This window comes from Fundulus heteroclitus, unplaced genomic scaffold (genome assembly GCF_011125445.2).
Source record: "Fundulus heteroclitus isolate FHET01 unplaced genomic scaffold, MU-UCD_Fhet_4.1 scaffold_153, whole genome shotgun sequence".
Classification (NCBI taxonomy): Eukaryota; Metazoa; Chordata; class Actinopteri; order Cyprinodontiformes; family Fundulidae; genus Fundulus; species Fundulus heteroclitus.
Window position 1 is genome coordinate 399,423 of NW_023396565.1, and position 25,504 is coordinate 424,926.

A 25,504-nucleotide genomic window follows, 5' to 3' on the forward strand; every position below is an offset into this window, starting at 1 on the left:
AGTGAAGTTTTAAGAGAAAACACTAAATTAAATCAAACATATATAAACTAATGTTCATATGTGCAACACAGTAAATATTAACTGAAATTAAGTCCCTGATATTTTGTCACTGAAAGAGTCGATAGGCATAGGTCAAGTCAGTGGTGATTACCCGTGAAATTTATACATATGACTATAAATTCTGCAAACACAGTAATATTAAACATATTTTAAACAAATGGAGAGTGTACTGGTGAAAGAGAATAGCGAGAAACTGGGTAGACTGAACTTTAGATTGAAGTCCAAAGCTGAAATAATACAGAAGGTGAACATTCCTAAATCAAAGGCAGGTAAAAAAAACACACAAAATCTTGTTCCTATGCTTCAAATGTTTATTTTTGAAAAGCGTAAGAAAACAAGAAAGTTTAGCTTAAATCATAATTTCTTTATAACACATACAGCTCCATTTAAAGAGCGAAAATCCACCCACTGTTTATTTGTGGCTTCCTTTTGCCAGGTTGCAATAAAGAGAAATTATGTGAAGGAAAGAAGCAGAAATGAGTTTTAGGACATCTGAGGCTTCAAAAAGGCAGGTTAACAAAAACACCAATCCTCCTCTGGATCCTGCATCTTTGTGAACATCGAACTCATTAGATTTCCTTGGCGCAGACAGAAGGAAGACGGACAGAACATCTCTGGTCATCCCAGCACTTTTCACCTTTGAGCAAGAGAACAAATCAGTCAACATCACAGAACAAAAACCCTCGTCCACAGTATCATAATTATGGGAGAGGTTGAAATTCTAAAACATTTGATCCCCCCCCCCTTAAAAAAATAAAAATAATCAACATAAACTCCTACCTTTAATCCATTAAATGTATGTGTATAGCAGCTAAAACGCTTACTTACTGAGTAAACCAGTGTATCACCTATGAGTCTCTCTGTTTAAGAAAACACAATCATGTGTGATATTTTTTTTACCAGAATAGTTCATCTGCAAACAGTGCTGCCTGCCCCAACTGTTATCAGGCTGTCTTCGACACCAGTTTTTATAGTGCAGAGGGCTCCCATCGCTCCACAACCAAACTCTCGTCTGAAAGAAAGAATTCAGTAGATGGCACGTTTCATCCAATGTTTCCCAAAGTACTTAATAAATAAACTTTACTGTTTAAAATACCTCCTGTGCATTAGTGCCTCCAATCCATGTTCTTCCAAACTTGTAAGTCGCCATAGTTATCAGAGACTGAACCTGATGGTACTCTTTCATGTCATGAACTGATGCAAGGTTTGCCCCCATGGACAGACAGTGTATCTACAAACACAGCATGATGTGGCAAATTACTTTGAAACAGGAGAGAGTGAAATTAAAAGGAAAGCACAATATTGATAGAAATCACCTCGGCTCTAGCCCAGGTCATGGGTTTGGAAACATAGTGAAAGCAGCGATGCTTGATTGGAGACCAGCCAGGAGGACAAGAAGATCTCTGAACCAAGTCAACTTCTTCTGATGACAAACAGATGGAGAGTCTCAGGTAAAGACATTTTATATGTCATTAGTCTTATATGAAAGGTGCATTGCGTATGTTGCACAAGTTTTGAAGTTAAACATTATTTATTTCCTTTCCCATTCATGTCAGGGTTCTCTGTTTTCCGTACTCTCTAACTCTGCTTCACAGGTGGCTGCAATTGACAGTTGGGCGTGGCCCACACCTGTGGCGCCTTTGGGAACCCTCGTCTCTGGCTTAAAAGGTTTGCACTGACAGCTGGAAGACACCGTGTCGGAGTGTTACCCCGTCGTGGTATGCCTAGGCCACAGATCTGTCTCCTGTGCTTCGTACCTGTGAGTTTTTGGAAACCCTGTTTTTGGACTAATCCTGTCCCCTGTCTTCTCCAGTTTGTCGTGTTTGGATTTACTCACCAGTATTGGCTCTGTGCACTGAGGACCAGTCATCTGAATCCCAGCCCGCTCAGATTTAGCTCTGGCATCTCCACTCATACTCACTTAGTATTACCAAGCCAGGCGTGAGAACCCCCTTCCTGGATTCATCTGGTTCGTCTATCACACTCTGATTCTTCCAGCTGCTCCTCCTGCCTGCCGCCGCAGTGGTGCTGTTCGGGCCCCCCGCCATCATTACATCTCCCAGCCCTCCTGTCACTCAACCACTACTTCCCATCAGTAGGGATGGGAATCAAAAACTGGTTCCTGTTCAGAACCGGTTCCGTGTGTTCCAATTCCATGGCACCATTCGGCAGCTCGCCTAACGATTCTCTTATCGGTTCCAGGCAGCACCAGAGCCGGGCAGCACGACTTACGTCACGTTTTTACGCAAGTTACACACACGACATTCAGTAAGCAAGTACAACATGACTAGGATAAGTCTAGAAAAGCAAAACAAAAACAAAATATGGTGCCCCATCGGGTAAAGCGATCAAAAGTCCGGTCAACAAGGAAAAAACAGTGGATCATTAGCTAAACCTAAAACCAATACGTTTGTGGTGATTTAATGAATTTAGTATTAATCAATAAGAAAATAAAAGCATAAATTGTTGTCTCGATCACTGTGTATGGGGGCAGCAATTATGCCCGACATCACAACAACAAAAATTCAGGAGCGCAGGATCCCTTGTTGGCGCAGGAACCAAGGGGACGGGGGGAAGGCGTCGGAACCCATGAGCGCAGGACCCTCTCTAAGCGCAAAAACCTTGAGAGCGCCAGAAACTTTGAGAGACAAACCAGAGGCAAACGTCGCAACACAGTGACCCAGGCGAGACGAACCAAGAAGCGGGGCATCGTAGACTACGATCCCGGCGAGACAAACCAGAGGCGAAGGCACCCACGGAGATCTGGGGCTAAAGCGAAGACGAATCCAAAATCCTCCCAGCTCCTGCACCAAGCTCTGTGTGTGACTGGGTTCATCCTTTGACCGGTTCGTTCTGTCATGATTTGTCTTGGATGAACCCGGACACAGCAAACACACACACAGAGCTGGTTTCCAGAGTTTATTGAGACAGCGGGTTGTGGATGATGAGGCCAGAGTCATTTTACCAGACGGAGTTGTAGAGGTGCAGGAACTGGCAGACAGGAACAGACTGAAGCAGACAGGAACAGGACCAGGAGACAAGCGGGAACGGGACAGGCATGATGTTCATGAGACTGGCAATGAACCGGTAACCATGGACAAACTGTGGTGAGTTATACAGTGGAGTGAGCAGGTGGAATGAGTCCGTGGTTGATTGCAGTCCTGTCAGGTGTTCCCAATCAGGGCTGCACTGGGGAAGGGGCGAGAAATGTCCAGAAAGCAGCCTTCAGGCTGCATCATGACAAACATTATGCACAAACACATACTCTCTCTCTCTCTCGCGGCGCTACTTTCCCTCTTCATGTTTCTCCGCTCTTGTGGTCTCTCTCCGTCTGAGCAGCAGCCGCGCGGTTGTTTGTGAGAGACACCAGAGAGCTGATTGGGCGGGCCAGGCAGAGCCTGCGTGCTGATTGGCTGGCACTGCTGAGCCATGTAGGAGAGGGGAGGGGGAGCGGCAGAGTGCCATGGCACAGACGCGGAGATGTTGGTGAAGCTGCTGCGCGCTGACTGACACTGATTTTAATGGTCAGTCAGAGAGTGTCAGTTTTAGCCCCCCCCCCCCCCCCCCCCCCCCGTCCTGGGCCCAGGACAACTGACCTGTTTGTCCCCACCGTCGGCGGGCGTGGTGACAGCCATTACATTCGGGGCTTTACTCAAAACATTCAGGGCTAGGGATCTACCCAGCCTGGATGTCTACTGTCGAATGTATGGTGAGTTGTTTGAACGTTAATGTTGGGGAGGGATTAAATCCACGGGGGGGGGGGGGGGGGGGGAGTTGGGGGGGGTTGACGTTCTGGTGGGCTTGTGTCCGGCCCCCTGTCCCGGTCCTGGTCCGTGTCGTCTTCCGGTGCGGGTTTCACCTGGGGGGTGGGGTTGGGGTGGCTCGTGCGGGCCGGCTGGCCAGGGTCCCCCCCTCTTATTATTATTATTATTATTATTATTATTATTATTATTATTATTATTATTATTGTTATTATTTATTTATTTATTTATTTATTTATTTATTTATTTATTTAGTTTAAGTAGGCTTGGTGGGTGGGCAGGGGGGGGCTTAGGTGTTGGTCCTGGTGGGTGGTTGGCTGGCGGGCCCTGCGGCCTCTCCCTGGCCCCCGGGCTACGGTGGTGCCGCTGGCGAGGCCCCCTTCTCTAGGTGGGGCTTTCGGGGAGCGGGGGTGCCTATTGGAGTCAGTAGGGGAGCTGGCTCCCTGGGTTGGCTTCCCAGTCATTTGCTCCCCATCCCCGGACTCCTCCCTCTGCCTGCTCCATCACGCCGCCACACATGTAGGTCATGAGGGAGGGGGCGTTACTGGTGGTTGCCACTTTCTGGTGACGCCCCTCTCCCCAATTTTATTTTGCATCTTAGACACTTTCACTTAAAACATTTTTCACATCACACACTCATATAGGCCATGGTAGGGGGGGGGGTGGGGGGAAGACGTCTGGGAGGGGGCTTATGTTGTGTGGGCCTCACCTCGGACGGCTCCCTTCACCTCCTCTCCCACTTAGACATTGAGGGTTCTGGGCAGTCACACGGAAGGGGTGCGCTGGCAACAGCTACCTTCCGAAAGGGGGGTGGGCTGTGCCGTGCATCCCCTTCGGCGCTCCCAGTTTTTAAACGCACTTGAGAACAACATGCAACAACACAACATTTGAGCAGGCGTAGGGAGGGTCGGGGTCTTCTGCACTCCCCCGTTCTCCGATGGAGGCAAGGAGTCTGGGGCCTGGAGGAGGTGCGGGCCACTGTGTCCGGGGTCTTGGCGGGGGGCTGCGGTGTGCAGTCAGCGGCCTACCAGGTCTGGGGCTGATGCCTCCGCTCCCCCCAGGGGACGGGGGGCAGGGATGGCAAGGGTAAGGTGGGGGAGGTGGGGGGAGGGAGTGGGTTTATTAGGTATTTAGGGGGAGGGGGGGGCTCTGGCCGGGTGGCTCGTGCGGGTCGTGATGGCCCGCCCTCTTGGGGGGGCCCGGTCCGGGGGGCGTCTGGTCGGGGGCCGGGGCCGGGGGTCGGGCACAAGCAGTCGTTAGTCGATTTGGGGTGACCCCCCCCCCCCCTTTGGTCAGTGTTGGATGTGAGTGTTATGTGGGAATGTGTGTAGAGCGTCTTTTTTTTTTTTTTTTTTTTTTTTCTGTGTGTGGCGAGTGGGGCACAAGGGAGGGATGGGGTGAATGAGTTTTTTTTTTTTTTTCTTTTTTTTTTCTTTTCAGGTATGGGTGTGGTCCGCTCCCTCTCCCAAGAACATCTCAAGTCTCCGATAGGTGCGGAGCCCATCCCCCCACGTCCTGCCCTCCTCCACTTCGTTGGCGGGCGCCTTGGCCCCCTGGCGCATTAGTTGGCTTCGGGTTTGGGGCGGGTTCCCGGGCATGCGCCGGCCCGCTCCTGGCGGCCTCTTCGCGGGGCCTGGCCCCCCGGGGGGCGGCCGGGGCCCTCGTCGCGGGGGCGGGGCGCCCCTGGGGCCTCTGGCCCTCAGGGCCCATGGCCGGGACCACTTCAGCGGGGCTGGCTGCCGGCGGAGCCCACGGGCTCGTCTCCGCGGCTCTTGAGGGCGTCGGCATTGCGGTGGCTGGGGGATTTCCTCGGGGTCGTCTCTGCTCCTTCCTTGGGGGGGGGGGGGGGTTGCAGATATCCTGTGTCGGCCCCTCCTGGGCGACCTGCTTTAGGGACCCCTTTGGTAATCCGGGGCTACGGGTCCCCTGACGCCTGCCTCTGTGCTCGGGGAAGGTGGGTCTTTGGTTCTCCACAATCACTATCAAGCTATTTCTGGATAATCTTCACCTAAACTACTGCACTTTCACATCTCCCACTGGTGCTGGGTCCCAGGTATTAAGTGTTCACTTATATACAGTAATCTTATAATTTATTTATTTATTTATTTATGTTGTGTCACTTTCTTTTTTCAAATATCACATTACACATGTCAGCTTACATAATAATATATATGATTTAGCAATGGCATCTAGGTGTTATTCGAGTGTATCTGTTGCTTTATGTCTGTTGGTTGTGCTGTTCTTTTTGTGTCTCTTTCCAGGTTATGGAGCAGACAGAGGACATTTTATCATTCTCTTCCTTTTATCTCCTCTTTCTTTCACCTCTACTCTTTTTTTTTTCTTTTCTTTCACTTTTTGTTCTTCCTTTACTCTCCCATTGTCATGTCCATATAATTTGAAATTCTCCTTGCAGGAATCATAATAAAGCTATTTACAAGCATAAATCAAGTGGAGCACTATGGCGAAAGCTGTTTGCTCCACTTGTAAAAGCAAAATCTGTCGAGCTCCATCTGGCATTGAGATATCAATTTCTATTGCCATAGTGCTAGACAGGACACTGGGAAGAAAAAAAAAAAAAAAAAAAAAACATTCAGGGCTGAAGCCCCGGCAAAATCGGTTGGCGCCGCCACTGTTTTTAACCAACTACATTAGCGTTCATTCCATGTCCCAAGAGCCAGCTTCTGCAGCCAAGGTCCCCGCCCTCTACTGCTACCCGTTGCACAACGCACCCGACCTCTTTTGCCCCTCCGACAGGTGGTGAGCTCATCGGAAGGGGGACCTATGTCGCCTCTTTGGGCTGAGCCCGGCCGGGCTCCATGGGCAAAAGCCCGGCCACCAGACGCTCGCCAACGTGCCCCACCTCCAGGCCTGGCTCCAGGGTGGGACCCCGGTGACCCGCGTCCGGGCGAGGGAACACGAGATCCAATAATTGTGCTCATCATAAGGGGCTTTTTGGGCTGCACCTTGTCTGGTCCCTCACCTAGGACCTGTCTGCCTTGGGTGACCCTACTAGGGGCTTAAAGCCCCTGACAGCATAGCTCCTAGGATCATTGGGACACTCAAACCCCTCCACCACAGTAAGGTGGCAGGCCAGGGAGCGTTCATTCACTGGCATGCTTGTATTTTTTTTCTGTGTTATTGGTGACTCAGTGGAGCCATGATTCTCTTTCCACTTCAGTCTTACAGACAGCTGCTGCTGCCTGGTTCTGGCTGCAAACCCCGCTATGAAGCTTTTACCCGCCTGCAGTCATAGCGGGGTGTACACGCAGGACAAGGCCGCTGTCTGTGAGAAGTGGAAAGGCAATCACGGCTCCCTCACGTAACTGGAGAACAAATGGTGCTTTCACGGTGAAGTTGCCCATAAAGCAGAAAAAAAAAAAAAATCGATGGAGCAGAGGTCTGAAAAGTCACTGGTTACAGCGCTGCTGTGACAGAAAGCAGCAGCCTCCTCAGGGAATGAAAGCAGGGGTGTCTGTCTTTCATTTCTTGCAACTGCAATCTGTTTCAATCTGGCAGAGAACCGAGCGAGCCAGCGCATGAAGGCATGGACTGTTTGTTATAAAGAATGATCTGAACCTTTGAGATCACTGAGCGGGGAAGACAGGGCCAGCGGGCCAGGCCACTCAGTTATTGACCAACTAAAAAATGACGAATCATGAATATTATTTAACAAAAAAATATTTCTAACTTTTTTTTAACTCAGAGGATGTTACCCCTAAACAAAAGTTAACGGTGACAATATATTTTGCTCTTCTCACATGACACTAGTGTCATGTTTTTAGATGAACCCGAACACAACCATACACATAGAGCTCAGTTTTGTGAGTTTATTGAAGATGATGAATTGTGCAGTATGAGAGCCAGAGTCTTGACCAGGCTGGAGCAGGAGGCTGTTAATGGCTGGAGCTGGACAATGGAGACGACAGGAACTGGCAAGCAGGATGGAGCCAAAGCACGGAAGTAGCAAGACCAGCAGCACGGCAGAGTGAAGACTCGGAGCCAGAACCACAGCAGGATTAGTAGCACAACAGGGTGAATACTTGTAGGACCAGTGAGAGAGCAGGACCAGAATCACAGCAGGCAGGCGGAGATGAAGGGAACTCGGGCTGGACAAGAACAGGTGAGTAGCAACGAGCAGAATGAACAGAAGTTAACAGTACGAACCGACAGGGATGAGCTAACTGAAGGGAGCTTAAATAGGGAGGATGACAGGTGTGCTGAGTTCTGGCTTGATTAGTGGCTGACAGGTGTAGATGATTACTGAGGTGGAGAGGAGACAGAGGTGTATGGAGGGTGAAAAGGGCCCTGAAATGTGCATGGTGCAGCAGACAAAGCTGCACCATGACAACTAGTGTTATTTTTTTATTATTTGTCGACAGAGGGGGCAGACGTGAGCAGAAATCCTGCACCCTTATTTTCAGAATCAGAAATACTTTAATAATCCCAGAGGGAAATTGCTGTTTGAATACAACCGCCATGTCATTTTGTGACAGGTTATTACATCAAGATGACACAAAATTAAATGCATTAAAAACATAACTTGGTATAGTACCAGTGCAACAGCTGTATGTTTAAATGCCCAGTTTGTCACAATCATTAATCAGACAATTTGATTTACTTTGTTTAAAATTGTCTCTCGATTAAAGCAAAGAACTCGCTGACGGTGATATGCTGGACTGCTAACTACGAGCTTTTAACAGGGGTGAAAGCTTTGGTCACAATCACAAAAAAATAACCCAGAGATATATAGTAGTTAGAATGTAATTCGCAAGAATCAGAGAGTACTTTTTGTTCTAAGTCTACTGGATTAATAAAATTATCCAGTAGACTTTTTTGTTTAATAGAATTTATGTTTTGATTCTGCAAGGAGACATAAATGGCCTATTTATTAAGGATTAAATAGGGTTCTTAACCCTCACACTGAGGCATAAAACAATGACAAAAAACAGACCCACTTACCTTGATCAGTGGAACCATCATCTTGGATAGCTGTGGACATTATAAACAGGAGTTAGTGAGACTGTGGGTGTCTTAGTCACGTTGCAAAAGCTGAGTACTTAAGAAATGCTCACGGTCAGCTCTGGTCTGAGCCATCACAGAGAAAACTAGGACACACAGCCAGCAGCTTCATGATGAGGTGATGAGATGATGCAGATCTGAAAACTGAAATCAAGTCAAAATAAAGCAAACATGTTAAGAACATTCAATCTCATAATGGAGTAAAAAAGATAAGAAGAAATTTTATCAGCCAACCTGATGCAGAATGATATGTTTCCTGAATCAGTCAGCAACTTCTTGCCTTCAGCACGGAATCACAGGCTACTTATAGAGCTTCTAAATATGCTATCACCCACAAAATGGGGAAATGACACAAAGCAATAATGCGTAGTTACAGTCCTTGATCAGATCTGGTTCATAACTTCTGTCATAACTCAGCAAAAACCAAAACCTACATCTGTTGCACCTGTGATGCTTATGAAACTTGCAGTAAGTTGTCATGGTCCTGGTCTGAGTGTGTTTGTGTGAGCACTGTTTTCAATAGAGGATCTCTGCTGGGAGGCAGGGCTGTTTTGTGTTTGTTTGCTGAGGATTTAAAGAGCTGCAGCAGAGCCATTCATCCCCTGATTGTCAATGCATGTGGTAGAGTCAAGCCCTCTGAATTCTCTGAGACTTTTTGCTGAAATTAATTTTCCTAGAAATTAAACCTTTTAGAGATGGTGAGATGAGGCATTGAACCAATTGAGATTGTCATTAATAATTAATAAATATTAATTTATCTAATGATTATCACATATATATAAAAATATTTGTTGAACATGTTCTGTGCGTAATTATTCTAAGAAGAGTATGTACACACCCAAAGAAAAGGGTGTGTATTGTTTTTCTGTCACTTTAGTGAAAAAGCATGGGTTTAAGTACACAGACAGTGAAAGTGTTTTAGGAACTACAAACAGAGTACTGGATGTGCTTGTGCAGCTTAGACAATGTTGTGCAAAATATTTATTTGTTTTTATTGGTAAATAAAAGGTTTTCAATAGTTTTTGGTTTCAATTGATTCCTTTTTTTTGACAGTACTTGTCCAGTCTTTGAAAATACCCATTCACAGGGCACTAAAGAACCTAGTGTGCACAGAAACACAAACACCAGTTTCTGTAAACTTGGGTAAAGTAGTTTTTGCCTCTCCCAGCACTTGAGTGAATTTGCCATTCTGCTGATTTTGGGCTCTGAAAAGTAGCGCTGGACTTGGACCGTAACATCCGCGGTTACATTTTTTTTTTTTCTCTTGCCTCCAACTCACTCATATCCAAATTATGCCACAATTTGCAACTTTAGAGAAGACAGAAGATTATGTTAGCAAGAGAATGATCAGCTGCTGTAAAGATAAACTGTAAATTCAAAATTAAACGGATAACCCAAAAAATAGGAGGGTCCCTACGCTCCAAGAACTCACTCTGTTGTGCTGCCGGCTCTCCTGCTATTTCAGCGCTCCAAGTCACCACATTGCTGTGCTGCTGGTTTTGGTGCTACTCCAGCACCTCAAGAACTCCACCTGCTGTGCTGCTGTTCCTGCTGTTACTCCCTGCTCACCCAGCTGTCCTCTCCTGATCGCACTCCTTCCTTAGCGCCCTTGGATCCCGCTCCAAGTTCTGCTCGGGTCCCATCCCGAAGCTCATCTGCAGCCTTGGGTTCCGCCCCAAGGCTCAACTGCGGTCACTCTCCAGCTCCTGCCGTCTACATCCTTCTGTTCCTGCTCAGTCAAGACTCTGGTGCGTTCTTATCCTCCATAACTGACCTCCTTCAATAAAACTCTTAAAACTATACGCGGTGTGTGGTTGTGTCCGGGTTCATCAGAACAGTTCTGACAGCAGGAAATTATTAATAAAGAGGATCTGCTGCAGACTTACTGAATCAGTTTCTTGCTTTAAGCTCAGAATCAGCCTGGACGCATCAGGTTTGATTAAAGATCAACACATCAGCTTTTATGCAGACTGTTATCTTGGATTCTCAAATTAAACGAAGAACATGCCATGTGAAAAGAGCAGTGGATGAAAATGCAGACTTTGCATTCTGGGTCTATTTATTATCATTTATTTGACATATTTAGATGTGTTTGGGCAGCCTTGGAAACATTACAGATTATTTTATTTGTCCTTAAGAATGCAAATGTATAACTTGTATACGTTTTTTATGTTATGGCTGAACTAAAGCCAAGTTTTTTTTTTTCAAAAGACAAAAAATAGAACAATGTTAGTCTGCTTTTATTGTCGTTCCAGGTAAAAGTGAATCATGGAGGGGTTCTCGACTTAAAATAAGAGCTTCCAGAAAAAAAAAGTTTCATTACTGACAAGATATGCTGCTTTTAACCTTTTACAATAATGGTAGCTGTTCCTAAAAATAACATATGCACAACTTAATCATTTATATTTTGCATGAAAGGATTTACATTAAATTGTGGCTGTGTTCCCTTCCACACATGAGCTATCTTTCAGCACAAGCATTTCTAATTCCTCTGTTGTACATTTGGTAAAAAAGTCTTGTCTTATATCTTACCATTGTCCAGTTGTGTACCCTTGTTAAATGGAAATGTTTTATTTGATATGAAATAGGAAACAATGAAGTAAGGAGAAGTGTTGCATGTGCATTGTGCAATACTTAATATTCAGTAATTAATAAGCCAAAAAGTTACCCAACAAGCTCAAAGGCACACAGTGTAGTTCTTTTTTTTTTTTCCCAGTATAGTTCTTTGTGTTGTTGTTTTTTTTTTTTTTGTGTGTTTGTTTTGAAATTTTCTTAGAAGGGCCAGACTGGGACCATCTTGAAAAAAGGCAGCTTTTGATGGTTGTAAGTAAAAAAGTATGATGTTGGTTTTAAGTTCCTCTAATGCTATATGCTTCCTGTGCATTACTCAGCATACTATATAGTTGAACACAGATCTTGTTTCATCTGGTGGCAAACAAAACAGCTGAGCCTTTAGTGCAAACTTTACTAATAGAATATTTATATTTTCACATTTTACCTGCTCTCTTGCTGTCATAGTTTCTGCTGCAGTCTTCTGGAGGGACTTATAAAGCTGTTCATGTCCCTTGAACTTATTTATACTTTAGTATGTTGCAGCCACTGGCTTTATTGCATTGGGATTTTGTGTAACACACACAGTGGTGCATAATAGTGCAGTAGATAAAATAAAACTAGACGTATTTTCTTTAATTCATAGCAACTAAAAATCTGACAAGTATAGTTTGGATATGTTTTCTGTTCCATCTAATTCAATAAATAAATCAATAAAATCATCTTAAAGCAACTTGTTTCACCTAACCTAACAAGTAAAGAGGAATGGGAGGCAGATCTTTTTTTTTAATAGTGCCCTGTCCGGCAATGTGGCAATAAGAATTGTTGTCTTAATGCCAAAAAGAACCCAATGGCTTTTACTTTCACAAGCGGAGCCTTACTTCATTCGGCTCATTGCTGCGCTTGATGGATACATGCATTAAGCTTTATTATAATTAATGCAGGGTATATTTCATATTATATGGACACTAAAACAAGTAGGTAGAAGAGAAGAAAAAAAGGAGAAAAGGTGAAAGCGAAAGAGGAGAAAAAAGGGAGAGAACGATACATTCTCAGTGTGCTTATTAACCTGCAAAGAGAGATGTAAAAAGAACAGCACAACCAGCTGATAAACTGTTAGAGATACAGTCAAGTAATGCCTTAATACCATCACTATCAATACTGTACATCAAGTACGTACAGTATTAATTAATACGACATGTATAAAGTGACAGCTGAAGATAATAACGTGTTTTCTTTATGGAAGTGAGTCTGCGAGCACCTGGATTCAAGCCACTGTAGGTGTTTGTGAGAGTGTGCTTGTTTCTGTAACGTTTATCCATAAGAAAAATGCTCAATAGTGGTTGTGAAGGGCCAAAGACCCCCCCCCCCCTCATTAGCACCGAGCTAGACGCCAGGGGAGCCTAAACCCCAGATGCCCAAAGGTACCCTGAGAGTAAAGGTGCCCAAGAGGGGCCAACAAAGAAAATCTGCCTCCCCCACCCAAGAGAAGAGGAGAGACGGCCCCAAGGAAACCCCCCAACAGCCACAATGCCAGGTTCAGTTTACGGAGCACCAATCTTCCTCACCTGGAGGGCCAAGCCAAGCTCCACCTAAGCCCAGCTCCAGACAATCAACCTCAGACCAGACCAGCTCGGAGGAGCTCAGCTCATTCTTTCTCCCTTTCTGCTGCCTACTTTTCTCTTTCCCTCTCCTGTCCAACCAGTTATGATTTTTGTAAATAAATCATCAAATCATAGGGAAGCATGGCTTTCCTTGTATTTGTTATGGTCCAAGAGCCAGGTCATAACACCGGGTAATCAGAAAGGCCCTAATAAGTGACAGAGGGACATTCACATGAGCTACAATCTGAGTTTCTGACAAAATAGCCCCATTTACACTACCCTTGTTAAACCGATTCATGCCGAGCTCGGACTAGTCTCGGCACGGTTAAAAAGGGGTAGTGTAAACGGGGTATATGTGGCCTCTTTTTTGAGTTGCAAAGCCAGCAGCATGGATCAGCGGCTCGGATGCAGCAGAGGTGTAGCATTGCCCAAATTAGTTTTTTTTATTAACACTAGCATTACCAGGGTTTTCGACCTCCCCCCTGAAGTCCCAAAAGAGGGTCAAAAGACCCTGAGTCCAAACTGACGACTCTGGTGGCTCAAATTAGCAACCCTTGTTCAGTTGTAAATAGGGCCATTGCCTGAGGAATCAGCAGGGGGGGTGGGGGAGAGCCGAACTCACAAAATCATTCCACACTTCTGTACTGTCAGGCCAGAAGGTACGTGTGAATAGTCCATGTTGGGGGTGGGTGCGATCTATGATGGAGGCAGCTCTACAGTACAAAACTAACCAAATTAATTGTGTTGATCCACCTCAAAAATCATGCAAAAGGTGTAGCAAAAGAGATCTGGGAGACTTTGCACATGCAAATTTGCATGCACCATTTTGTGCTGTGGAGGATAAATAGGTGACTGCTTCATCTATTTAGTTCACAAGAAACAAAATGCAGAAGAGGTTCACCGCTCAGGAGGCATTGGAGCTGATTCTGAGCAGTGCCAGCCCTTGTGATTCAGATGGAGAAGATATAGACCTTCAACCGGATTCGGACTCTGAGCCGTCTTCAGGTTAGATTTCTCAACCTACCTATTTTATTTTCCTGACTATTTTTTTTATTTAGAACCGAACAAAAAGTTAATTTGAAATTGTTTATATTGCAGATGAGGAGACTCTCCCTCTACCAAAAAAGAGAGCTTGTTTGGGGAGTGAGCCGTCAGAGACCGCGAAAGATGGCACACTGTGGCGTGAAGAACAAGTGGGGAGACATCTCCATTTCACTCCAATAGAACCGTACGCCACAGATGGAGAGCCAAGCGCTAAGGCCAGACGAAGTATCCGGAGTCGCCTTTAGAGCTTCCTCTGTTTTTTCACTCTTGACATGCTTCGTAGCATTCGAGAATGGACTACTCAACATGCACGTCACACGGAGCAGCTGGATTGGTTCATGGATCTCCCGGAACTAATGGCATTTATTTCAGTCATTATCTTGCGGGGGTGACCAAGGATTACCAGACCTATTCAACAAACATTCTAACTGTTATTGTTCGATGCTATGTCAACTAGGAAAGTGTTTTTATTTTTGAACGATGGCACGCTCATTGACATTTTCAAACTGGTGAGGTAGTAGAATTGCATGCAAATTAATTTCTCAGGTGAATATATTCTATTTTGTAAACAAAGATTAACTATTAGAGGTGCTGCTTCTTACATATGTCATGCAAATAAAAAAAAATGTTTTGCTTTAAAGTTTTATTTGCTTTAAAACAAATTTTTTGGAAAGTATTGCACCTGAAGTGCAATACTTTCCAAAATAAATCCTGTCTGAGTACTGTTACCTGCGAAAAGCCACAGGTTTTGTCTTACTTGCAGCACATAAAAAACCTGAACTGATGACAAGTGCAGGATCCACCTACCGTTTGTCAGGCTAAGCCTCAGACACGAAGTAGCTTCCTTCTTTTACTTCCCTTTTCTCTATAGCTATGAAGCAACACAACACATCAACCACACCCTTTTATTTTGTTACGCTCAAGATAAAATCTAATGTATTGTAAAACAGTTGCTTTATACACTTTTGTAGATTAACAAAAGTGTATAAAGACGACTCTATCGGCTTTACATGTGCTTTGGTTTGTCAAAGATTTGCATTAAATTATTCTTGAGTACATAATACATAATTTACACATAATCCACAAAAAGCAAAAACAAACAGACCAGCTTCATTGTCATCTAGTGGTACATTTACAATGCACATTTGAGCCTTTAAAGGAGAAATAAGTAAGATATTCACTGCAAGATCAACACGGGCTGGAAGTAATATTAACATAGTCCAAAGCATTCCAGTTCCCCATGTAGACCAAAATTGGTAAATTGGTGTGAATCTGTATACATGAATGTTTAGCATTTCATCATAAATTACAATTTGAATCCAAGTTAATCAAATATTGTGTCTTTTTTCCGTAACTTTTGGATCCGTTATACTCAATCGCAACTTAACTAAATTAAGGCAACATATGTTTTTCTTTAAACATGAGCAAATTGGAGAATCGTTGGTGAATACTATAAATTCAAAGTAGCAAGAACAGAAAATAAGACAATAAAGAAAACCTTTTGAAACACCTACATTTAGGCTCAAAACAATTGAAATTATTGTCGCATTTCACTCAATATAAATATCAGTTTAATGCAACAAGCATAGAAATTCTTATTTGAAGTAAATGAACAGGTCAATGTTGAAGGTTAAAATAGAAAGTACCAAACCCTGGCCCAAACTTATTTGAAAATTCACCAAACTTTGAATAAAATTGGCCTCAATTGAAATTTTAGGATTTCAATGGAATCAATTGCCTAATAGTTTTAACATACCCCTTAGTGAGATAGGCCAATTGGTATATTGTGGAAATCTTCAATTTGCAACACAGTGGTAGAAAAAATAAAATACAACCAAAATGGTAACATTTTATCAAAATAGAATCTGTAAAAAGTACAACAAATTATCAAGATGACAAAAAACACTATATTATTATTCTTTTTTTCCTATTTAATGTTCATATTTTTAAGTACATTTGGTCTTTGAGTTATTGCTGGATTCAGAGGTTAGCATAAAATTCAAAGCGATTTTCAAAAGTGGTAACTTTCCTGCTGCTGGTTTGGGACTATTCTGTGACCTTCTCTCTTTTTTTGTCTTTGACATCCAGACTCTCAGGGAGCACAGGAGCAGATTTTCTTGGCGCAGACAAATGGCAGAGCGTCGTTACACCATAAATCATCACAGCATTTTTCAGCTGTGAAAAAAAAACAGAAAGTCAGAACCATATCTCATCAATAAAACCCTGACTCTTTCAACTTAGTGTTCTGAGTAATTTGGGCACACTGATCAAATTAAAGTTTGTATAAGTCCAAGACTAATGATGCAGCGATAAAAGTGCATATTTGTGAATAGTGAAGAATATCTGAACAATCAACAACCTTGCTATTTTGTCAGTGAAATAATCGAGAAAAAAAAAACACCTGTAATTTATCACTTACCTTTATCGTTCATTTGCAAACAGTGCTGAATGCCTCTGGGATGAGAAGCCCCATTATTAGGCTCTCCAGCACACCAGTTTGTGTAGTGAAAAGGGCTTCCATCACTCCACAACCATGTGCCTTCCTGGTAATAACAGTTAATAAAAAAACTAATTTAATTTGGCACTTCACTCAAAAGACTCAACAAATAATTCCAAGGAGTAAAAGAACCTCTTGTGCATCAGAGCCTCCGATCCATGTTCTTTTGTGCTCTTTACTTGTAGCCATTATCAGCCTTTGAATCTCATGATACTCATCAATATTATGGATTGATGCAAGACTAGCCTGCAAGGACACACAGTTTTTCTACAGTGGAGGAAAGCAAAATAGAGAGATAGTGTATCAAGCCATCAGAAGGAGTCCAGAGATAAAAGAAACTCAGACAAAGTGTGCAAGAAAATCCTCTTTATAAGAATAAACTGCATATACCTGAGCTGAGGCCCAAGTCCTTGGCACAGGAAAGTAGCGAAAGCAGCGTCCATTAAACTCAGACCAGCCAGAAGAACAGGAACCTGAAGTCTGGTCGTTTGCTACTGTTGAAAAACAAATAAAGCAGGGCAGTCAAACTTTTTTACAGTAGCAGGCCACACACTATCAGGTAGGACGGTGCACTTATACCGGTGCCCGAGCTCAGGAGGGGAGAATTTTGAAAAATAGAGTTTCCCTGATGTATTTTGGGAGCTTTTAAGACAGGTGATTATTTAAAGAATAGAGTCAGAGTGCATGTTTTAAATTGAATAAAAGGCAAAAAAAGAAGTGAATGATCAATTCTTCAAAAACAACCTTTGTTTTTATTATTATTATTCTTGAAACATTATTTTTTCACATGATGTTATCATCATGTTTTAACAAGGTAAGGTAATCTCCATTTGCATAAAATTAGTTTAATTTGAAATACTAGCACCACATAAAACAGATCAGATTAGGTGAGATCTATTCATTTTACTATTATTATTCACAGTTCTGTTCTAAAAACGATCGTAACATTTCTTCACGAACCAAGTAAAATTTTTATGATAAAAAGACAAGGTTGGAATTTGAAATTGAATTTACATGTTGAATTTATTTCAGTCATATTGCTCTTTCGAAATCTTTTATCTCAGTTTATTTTCACTTGCACTCATCACACACACATGATATCATATCATCGGCGAGGATTCTAGAGACAAACATAAAATGCATCCTCTTAAAAACTTTGATAATTTGCTGCTGTAATATTATATTATATGTAATATTATATATTTTTCAGAATAAAAAGCTAACAGATGTGCATAATCAAAAAATATCAGAAATACAATTATAGAGCATTCAGTATTGTAAGAAAGCCCACACTGTTTCTGGATAAATACATTATTGTATGAGTTAAGTTCTATTCCGTTTTATGCCTCTTTCCTTGTAAGTTTGAAATGTCCCATGCTCCTGAATGCACCATAGCTTTCTGACGCTCGTGAATGCATCATACTGGCCTATGAACGCAGTGCTGTGTGCTGTGCACGTTTGATATTCCGCTTAAGACAAAGCTTTGCAGTTTCAAAACTCACGTCGGCTCTCACGGTTTTATTGCACTTTTCGGAATAACACCGGTCTGTGTTTTGATCGGAGAAGTAGCATCTCGTTTGGAAGCAAGGAACCAAATCACTTGCCATTGACCGGCTACTTTTGACTGCCCTGATAAAGGCTGTCAAATGAATTAATATTTGTTTGCCCATCTTTTTCTGCATTTATCCTGCTAATTTTTAACACCTTTTTTTACCAACTCTATTGCTTCAGTCCAACAGATTTGAGCAGTTTGGGTCAGATTGTCTCATTATTACACTTAATCAACAAATGGATTGGTTGGCAAGTTGCTGTCAGAATAATATAAAAAAACAATAATAGAAATTGACGCTCTGACAGGACCCTCATGACGAGTAACATTAATGGATTTCGTGTTCCTTCGCCCGGACGCGGGTCACCGGCGCCCCCCTCTGGAGCCAGGCCTGGAGGTGGGGCACGTTGGCGAGCGTCTGGTGGCCGGGCTTTTGCCCATGGAGCCCAGCCGGGCTCAGCCCGAAGAGGTGACATGGGTCCCCCTTCCAATGGGCTGACCACCTATGGGAGGGGCCAAAGGGGTCGGGTGCGTTGTGCAATGGGTGGCAGTAGAGGGCGGGGGGTTTGGCGTTCTGATCCTCGGCTGCAGAAGCTGGCTTTTGGGATGTGGAATGTCACCTCTCTGGTGGGGAAGGAGCCTGAGCTTGTGCGCGAGGTTAAGAGGTTCCGACTAGAGATAGATGGGCTCACCTCGACGCATGGCTCTGGCTCTGGAACCAGTCTCCTTGAGAGGGGCTGGACATTCTTCCACTCTGGAGTTACCCCCGGTGAAAGGCGCCGAGCTGAGGCGCCTTCACATTATGTGTGGAAACACAAATTGTGAAGCACCTGTCTTTTTTATCTCCCTCCACTCCCCCCAGTGTAAATCTTTCTTCAACAGATCTTCAAGGGCAGCGCCTGTGGACTCCGTGTAAGCGGGGTCTGAGGCAGTTTGGAGGAATGCGCCAAAATGGCTGTGCTGAAATAGCGCCGGCCGACTGGCTGCGTTTCCTTGGCAACTCAAGGCCTCAGTCAATCGTTCCCCCAAAATGTTTGTAAAGTGTATGTAATGGATGGTTGTACTGGAACTGAATTTTCGATTGCAATGCAAATTGCAGTTGACAAATAAAATTAATTGATTGGTTGATTGATTGATTGATTTGATTTATTTGTTTTGGTGGCCTTAGGATTGCGTCTCTGCTATTCGCGGATGACGTGGTCCTATTGGCTTCATCAGGGCGTGATCTACAGCTCTCACTAGAGCGGTTTGCCGCCGAGTGCGAAGTGGCCGGGATGAAAATCAGTGCCTCCAAATCAGAGACCATGGTCTTGAGCAGGAAAAGAGTAGAGTTCCTTCTCCGGGGTGGGGGGCGGGGGGATGTGCTGCCCCTAGTGGAGGAGTTTAAGTATGTTGGGGTCTTGTTCACGAATGAGGGGAAGATGGAGCGGGAGATCTACAGGCGGATTGGTGCAGCGTCTGCTGTGAAGCGGGCGCTGTACCGATCCGTTGTGGTGAAGAGAGAGCTGAGCCAAAAGGCGAAGCTCTCGATTTACCGGTCGATCTACGTTCCTACCCTCATCTATGGTCACAAGCTTTGGGTCGTGACCGAAAGAACGAGATCCCGGATACAAGCGACTGAAATGAGTTTTCTCCGTAGTGTGTCTGGGCTCTCCCTTAGAGATAGGGTGAGGAGCTCAGTTATCCGGGGAGGACTCAGAGTAGAGCCGCTGCTCCTCCACGTCGAGAGGAGCCAGTTGAGGTAGCTCGGGCATCTGGTCAGGATGCCTCCTGGACGCCTCCCTGGTGAGGTGTTCCAGGCACGTCCCACCGGGAGGAGGCCCAGGGGAAGACCCAGGACACGCTGGAGGGACTATGTCTCCCGGCTGGCCTGGGAACGCCTTGGGATTCCTCCTGAGGAGCTGGCCCAAGTGGCCGGGGAGAGGGACGTCTGGGCCTCCCTACTGAAGCTGGTACCCCCGCGACCCGACCCCGGATAAGAGGAAGACGATGGATGGATGGATGGACTTGTTAAATGTATGTTGTTTTTTCTTGTAAAATAAAGAAAATAAATGACAATGCAAATACTGTGCTGAAGCTGTAAAACGTCTTCTGAATTCCTGGCATTGTTTGGTAGTTTTGATTTTTTTAAAGACATCAATAAAATAGGAAAACACAAAGTCACCTTTTGGAGCTGTATCCTCTTCTGCTGGATGAATTTGTGCATCTAAAAAAATAAAAATATAAATAACAAATTTAAGTAATCTCACATTCTTTAAAGAGAAGATCAGAAACGTTCTTAGACTAAAAGAAAGATGCACTAGCCTGTTCTATTGGTCCACTTTATAGCTTCTGCATTAGGAAGGACTGGAGTTTGACACAAAGTTTGCACTTGATATAATCACACATGCTTTTAATTTAAATGTTATTTGAATTTACACTTAGTAACTGGAAACGCTATGGATTTTTCAAGTCAATTTTAAAACAAAGTTTTAAAAATACATGTATTGTGATGTGACTACATTTGTTCAGCTATTATATTTATAAAAATGCAGGAACTTACCAACAGCTTGGCCCAGAGTCAACAAGGCACAATGAAGTAAGGACAAGACCAGTATCTCCATTGTGGGATTGTGAAAACTGAAAAAAATAATCACCTTTCAATAAAAACAATTAAGCTGGAACATTTATTGACCTGAAAGTCAACAAAGAAATAAGAGAAGTCAGGGGAAAATCCACAGCTACAATAAAGTCTAAAGTGACTTATTGTTAACTTCCTTATCTCTTAGCTAACTACTTGCCTTAGATGACCTAAATATACATATTGACAATATGCTGGGGAAAGAATATTAACAGATTACACTTAACTACGGTGAACATACTTATTAAAAAATCAATATATACTACAATAGATACCGGCTCAATATCAATAGAAAATATCTCCAATAAAATGTTCAGTATTTCCGCTGAATTCTGATCTAGAACCAAATGGTATTCTGGGGGATATGGGCAGAATAAAGGATTTAACTTCTCAACCTCTCAAGGCCAAACTAAGCAACGTTGGTAGTATGGCTGACCTATTTTACAGGTTAAAGGTTACATTTAAACAGGGTTAGGGTTACTGTTTAAGATGAGATAAGATAGGCTTTATTGATCTCACGTTGGAGAAATTCACGTCACATCGGCTCAGTAATCAGTAATCATAGGAAGAAGGTGTCAAGTAGGACCATAGGAAGAAATTTAAATTTAATTTAAGTTTAAATTTGGGGTTTTTCCCCCCAGTCCTTGTTTCAAATAGGTAAACAAAACACTATCCAATAATGATTCATATCGATGTAGAGCAAAGGCTTATATTGAGGTAACCTTTTCAGCCACATCGCACAGCCCTAATTCAGACTTCAGGCAAAAGATGCTGCACACATGGTGCATGGAGAAAGAGAGCAGTGTTGCAAGTTTGTTGGGATAGCTGATTTAGTTCAGGATTCACATGGACGTATGTGCACGCTCAGCCAGCCCAGCTAGGTAAACAAAAGACTGGAGAACTACATAGAGAGCTGCTGTTGTGGATTTAGCTGAAACATCCCATCTTTCTGATAAAGACGACTTGATTTCGTTCAATATAGCTTTACTTCCGAACTGTGGCATCGTAACATTCACATAGAACTGTCTTTTCTAGAGAAAAGGCAGTTCTCCATCCATCCATCCATCTATTTTCTGGCCGCTTAATCCCTCATGGGGTTGCGGGGGTCGCTGTGGGAGGATGGGGGGGGGGGGGGGCAGAGGGAATCTACCGGGATGACAAAGCAGAAAAGAAACTGACTGACGCATGGAGACGGAGACAGAGACGATTAGAAAACATAGAAAAGGCAGAGATTAACTAAAAGAAAATAGAAAAACTACAAACAATCTGCTCAAATTTGCAGACTACATCTCTAAATGTAGTCATAAGACAGTCAAAGTTAACTATTTATATATATGCTGGTGAAGATTCTCAGTCATCCAGGTCATTCCATCCATTTTCCAAACCGCTTTATCCCTCATGGGGTCGCGGGGGTTGCTGGTGCCTATCTCCAGCGTTCACTGGGCGAGAGGTGGGGTACACCCTGGACAGGTCGCCAGTCTATCGCAGGGCAACACAGAGACAAACAGGACAAACAACCATTCACGCACACACTCACACCTAAGGACTCTTTCGCTGTTAATTAGTAGAAAAAAACAACAACCTTGCTGACATATGGCACCTGCGCCCTCTAGCGGAGAAATACTTATACAGCCAAACTAGTATAATGACAAATTTTAACCTGTAATTGTATTGTATTTATTCAATTGTCAAATTCAATTATATTTATTTAACTTATGCATAATATGAATTAACCATATTATAACAATATTCAACAGCTGCGGTGTGCCACCATAACATTGTCCATCTGAAGTATCACATTTAGTTATTCACATCACTATTTTGTAGTTCTTTGTAGTTCTTTCAATCTAAAGTAATTAACTGTCACTTATTGGTCTTTTACATGGCAGCAGAAGCATTTGAAAAGAATATTATATCCATCTGTGCCTAGGCACTTGCATCAAAACACACAGTGTGAGTGTGGGCTTGTTACCAGTTCTTGCAGGAGAAATAAGAAAGCAGTTCTATGAAAACAAACAAGTGTTAGAAAATGAAGAGTCCCTGCTGAGCCATACGGTGACCCAAAACCTCAGCACCATCAACCCCTTAAGAACACCTTCGCCCGTCTTTGAGAAATTTTCCACAATATAACATGCTTAACTCTGACCATACTTTATTCAGCAAGTAAAAACTCTGTTTATATAATCTTGGTTTATTCTTTGATCATTTGTCATACATCCTTTGACCTTGATTGATGTTTAATTTTCCACAATAAAAATGACCTAGCCAGGCTATAGATTGCATTCACAGGCAACAAATGCACTTAATCACAATAGCTTATCAGAAGAGTTGGTTTGACAAGAAGGCTAGATTAAGAAATTGCATTATTAAAGGGTTATTGGACCAGATTCAGCCCCCCCCCCCCACACACACACACAAAACAAGACAAAGCCATATCACAATACAGACAGAAAACAACAAAGTAAGACAGCCATACTGAAACATGGCAACGGAACATGATACAGTGAAATTAGACAAACGAGTAAATAAATAGGAACTGTTGTATGTCCCAATGCATCAGAGGTTAACAGGTATCACTACACCAATAAAAGACAATAAAAAGTGTTGGATTTCAGCCAAGAGGTATATAAGTATCAGATTGCAGCTGGGGGCCATAAGTAAGATGATACTCCAGTATTGTCCAGATATTCACTGGACAATATCTGATAGACTGAGAGTTGTTTGATTAAATATTTAAAGATTAACTATTTTAAAGTATGTGTAATCGCACAGCAAAAGCCAATAAGACAGGATAGAATCAAATGATATAGATAAGAAATTGCTTTATTGTGCCACAATGAAGAAATCTGGGTGTGACCATAATAAAGACAGAGAGAGTCACACAATAACTAGTAATGTACTCTGTACCACACGTGAATAGCACACTGTCTATTTCCCCGGCATTGTTTACATTGTTACATTGTTTTTCATTTCAACTGTTTACATAAATCTCTGGTGCATCTTTATCCTGAAAAATAGCGCAATCTACTCTGATTTTTAGAGTGATTTCTAGAGTGACTTTTTTCAAGCTGTATGCAAACAAAATTTCGTTCTGTACGCACTTTGTGCATACAAAATGACAATAAAGATATCTATCTATCTATCTATCTATCTATCTATCTATCTATCTATCTATCTATCTATCTATCTATCTATCTATCTAATGAAAAAACACAAAACAAAAATAATGAAAATAAAAAAAAAATATATAGAAAGTAATTAATAGGCAACATCAAAATATAATGAATTGGGATGTAGCCATTTCCAAGCAAATGATCAATATTTGTTAAGATGAGAGATAGAAGTTGGGAGAGAGGAACATTTAACGCAATTGCGTATGCAACGGAAAACTCTGTTGCATTTACCTGAGAGTAATAATTCATGGGATGGGTCCCGCAACCTTCTTCTTGCCCAGTTAATTACAACAGCCCTCATAAACAGATTTAGCAAGAGAGAGGCTAAAAGTTTGACCCAATTACCTTTCAGTGATATTCTCAGTATATTTGCAAGCTTAGATTTAGACTGCACAGTGAGTAAACAAAACCAAGCACCGATGCCATATCTAATTATGCTAACCAGAGCAGCATTATAGAAAATCTACACGATCTTAGGTGGATTCCAAACTGCATGTGTCTGGATAAAAAAAGAAAGAAAATAAAGCAGTGTTTGGGCCAGTCGGGAGCGCAATAGTCAACGTAAGCACCCAAGCACAAAGTGTTGCTCATGATGATGCCAAGGTATTCAAAAGTTGGCACTTATTCAATGCTAATTTAGTCAATTATCACATGGTTGTGATCTAGGATGGAAGATAATCTTTTACTTTGGTGGTATTCAGCATAAAGAGATGATTATCACACCAGGTTTTAAAAGGTCCAGCTTCCCTGTGATACACAGAAGGGCAATCATCATTGTGCAGCAGGCTTAAAATAATGGTGTGATCTGAAAATATGATGACATAACTGTTAGTAATAGTAATTATTAATAGTAAGTGGCCTACTGGTTAGAGTGTTGACTGCGTGTTTCTGCATTCGATAGTGTACAAGGTAAAAAGTAAAGGGGAGCCCTGAGGCACGCCTGTGCTACAGTATCTTACTGCAGACAAAGTTATTTACCCTCTCCTGTTGGGACCTGTTTGGTGTTTTAATAGTAAGAGCTTTAACACCCATATTAATCAGTTTTTTGACAACCAGGTGAGGCTGAACCAGATTAAAAGCAAAGCAGAATTTGCAAAAACCATGTAAAGGCTTTAGAATCCTCTAAATGTTTGTTTGTTTATCAGATGGTATAACAGCTTCCTCTAAAAATTTTAAGCCTTTGTACTCTACACTACTTTGTAGTGTATTGAAAGTTAATACTGTCTTCATCAAACCTACGATAGTGAGTCTGCTTGTTTGTCTATGTGTCTTTTTGGTATTTGACTCAAGCTGCTGGTGAGTCTGTGTTTATATACAGTATTGTAGTTTTAGAGTGTTTGTAATGGAGATAGGTTCCAATACATCAGGAAATGAGATTATTGATTAAGTTACAGACCAAGCAGTTGAGTCCTTTTATTTATATTGTATTTTTGTTCAGACATTTAAATATACATTCTTGAGACGCAGGGGGACTGGCCGTCCGTTCTGTGTAGGAAGTGTAGATATAAATGTAAATTTCTGTTACCTTATATTTCTGGATGTTTGATTTCTTGCGTTAACAATACACTTGTTTAGTTAAAATCACTTACCTCTTCCTGGTTTGGCTCCTCAGCAGGGTGTGGCAGCA

The 25,504-nt window shown here is 42.7% G+C and overlaps 3 protein-coding genes across 7 annotated transcripts in view; all 3 read right to left on the reverse strand.

Moving 5' to 3' along the window:
• LOC105924423 (ladderlectin) overlaps positions 1-11,310 on the reverse strand; it is a 34,247-nt gene extending 22,937 nt beyond the window's left edge. The window contains exon 1 of the mRNA XM_036129286.1: positions 9,075-11,310. The gene's annotated coding sequence lies outside the window, so the exon portion shown is untranslated. The remainder of the gene's footprint in view (positions 1-9,074) is intronic.
• Positions 358-8,982, reverse strand: LOC105922793 (ladderlectin). The gene is made up of 6 exons (XM_036129291.1): positions 8,894-8,982; positions 8,781-8,810; positions 1,377-1,483; positions 1,157-1,291; positions 961-1,072; positions 358-697 (listed from the first exon to the last, which is right to left on the reverse strand). Exons 1-6 carry the CDS (start codon positions 8,913-8,915, stop codon positions 630-632), a joined length of 474 nt encoding a protein of 157 aa, XP_035985184.1. The 5' UTR covers positions 8,916-8,982; the 3' UTR covers positions 358-629.
• Positions 11,311-14,926: 3,616 nt separating the features above from the next.
• Positions 14,927-25,504, reverse strand: LOC105922433 (type-2 ice-structuring protein). Of its 5 annotated transcripts, none has more exons than XM_036129295.1 (8): positions 25,467-25,504; positions 20,627-20,703; positions 20,389-20,415; positions 20,249-20,290; positions 16,926-17,029; positions 16,668-16,802; positions 16,458-16,581; positions 14,927-16,213 (listed from the first exon to the last, which is right to left on the reverse strand). In XM_036129295.1, exons 2-8 carry the CDS (start codon positions 20,685-20,687, stop codon positions 16,131-16,133), a joined length of 576 nt encoding a protein of 191 aa, XP_035985188.1. In that variant the 5' UTR covers positions 20,688-20,703; positions 25,467-25,504; the 3' UTR covers positions 14,927-16,130. The 5 variants fall into 5 exon arrangements, with proteins under 5 accessions (XP_035985188.1, XP_035985190.1, XP_035985189.1 ...); XM_036129294.1 differs by having other exon boundaries at positions 14,930-16,213; positions 16,926-17,026; positions 20,389-20,430; XM_036129293.1 differs by having other exon boundaries at positions 14,933-16,213; positions 20,389-20,430.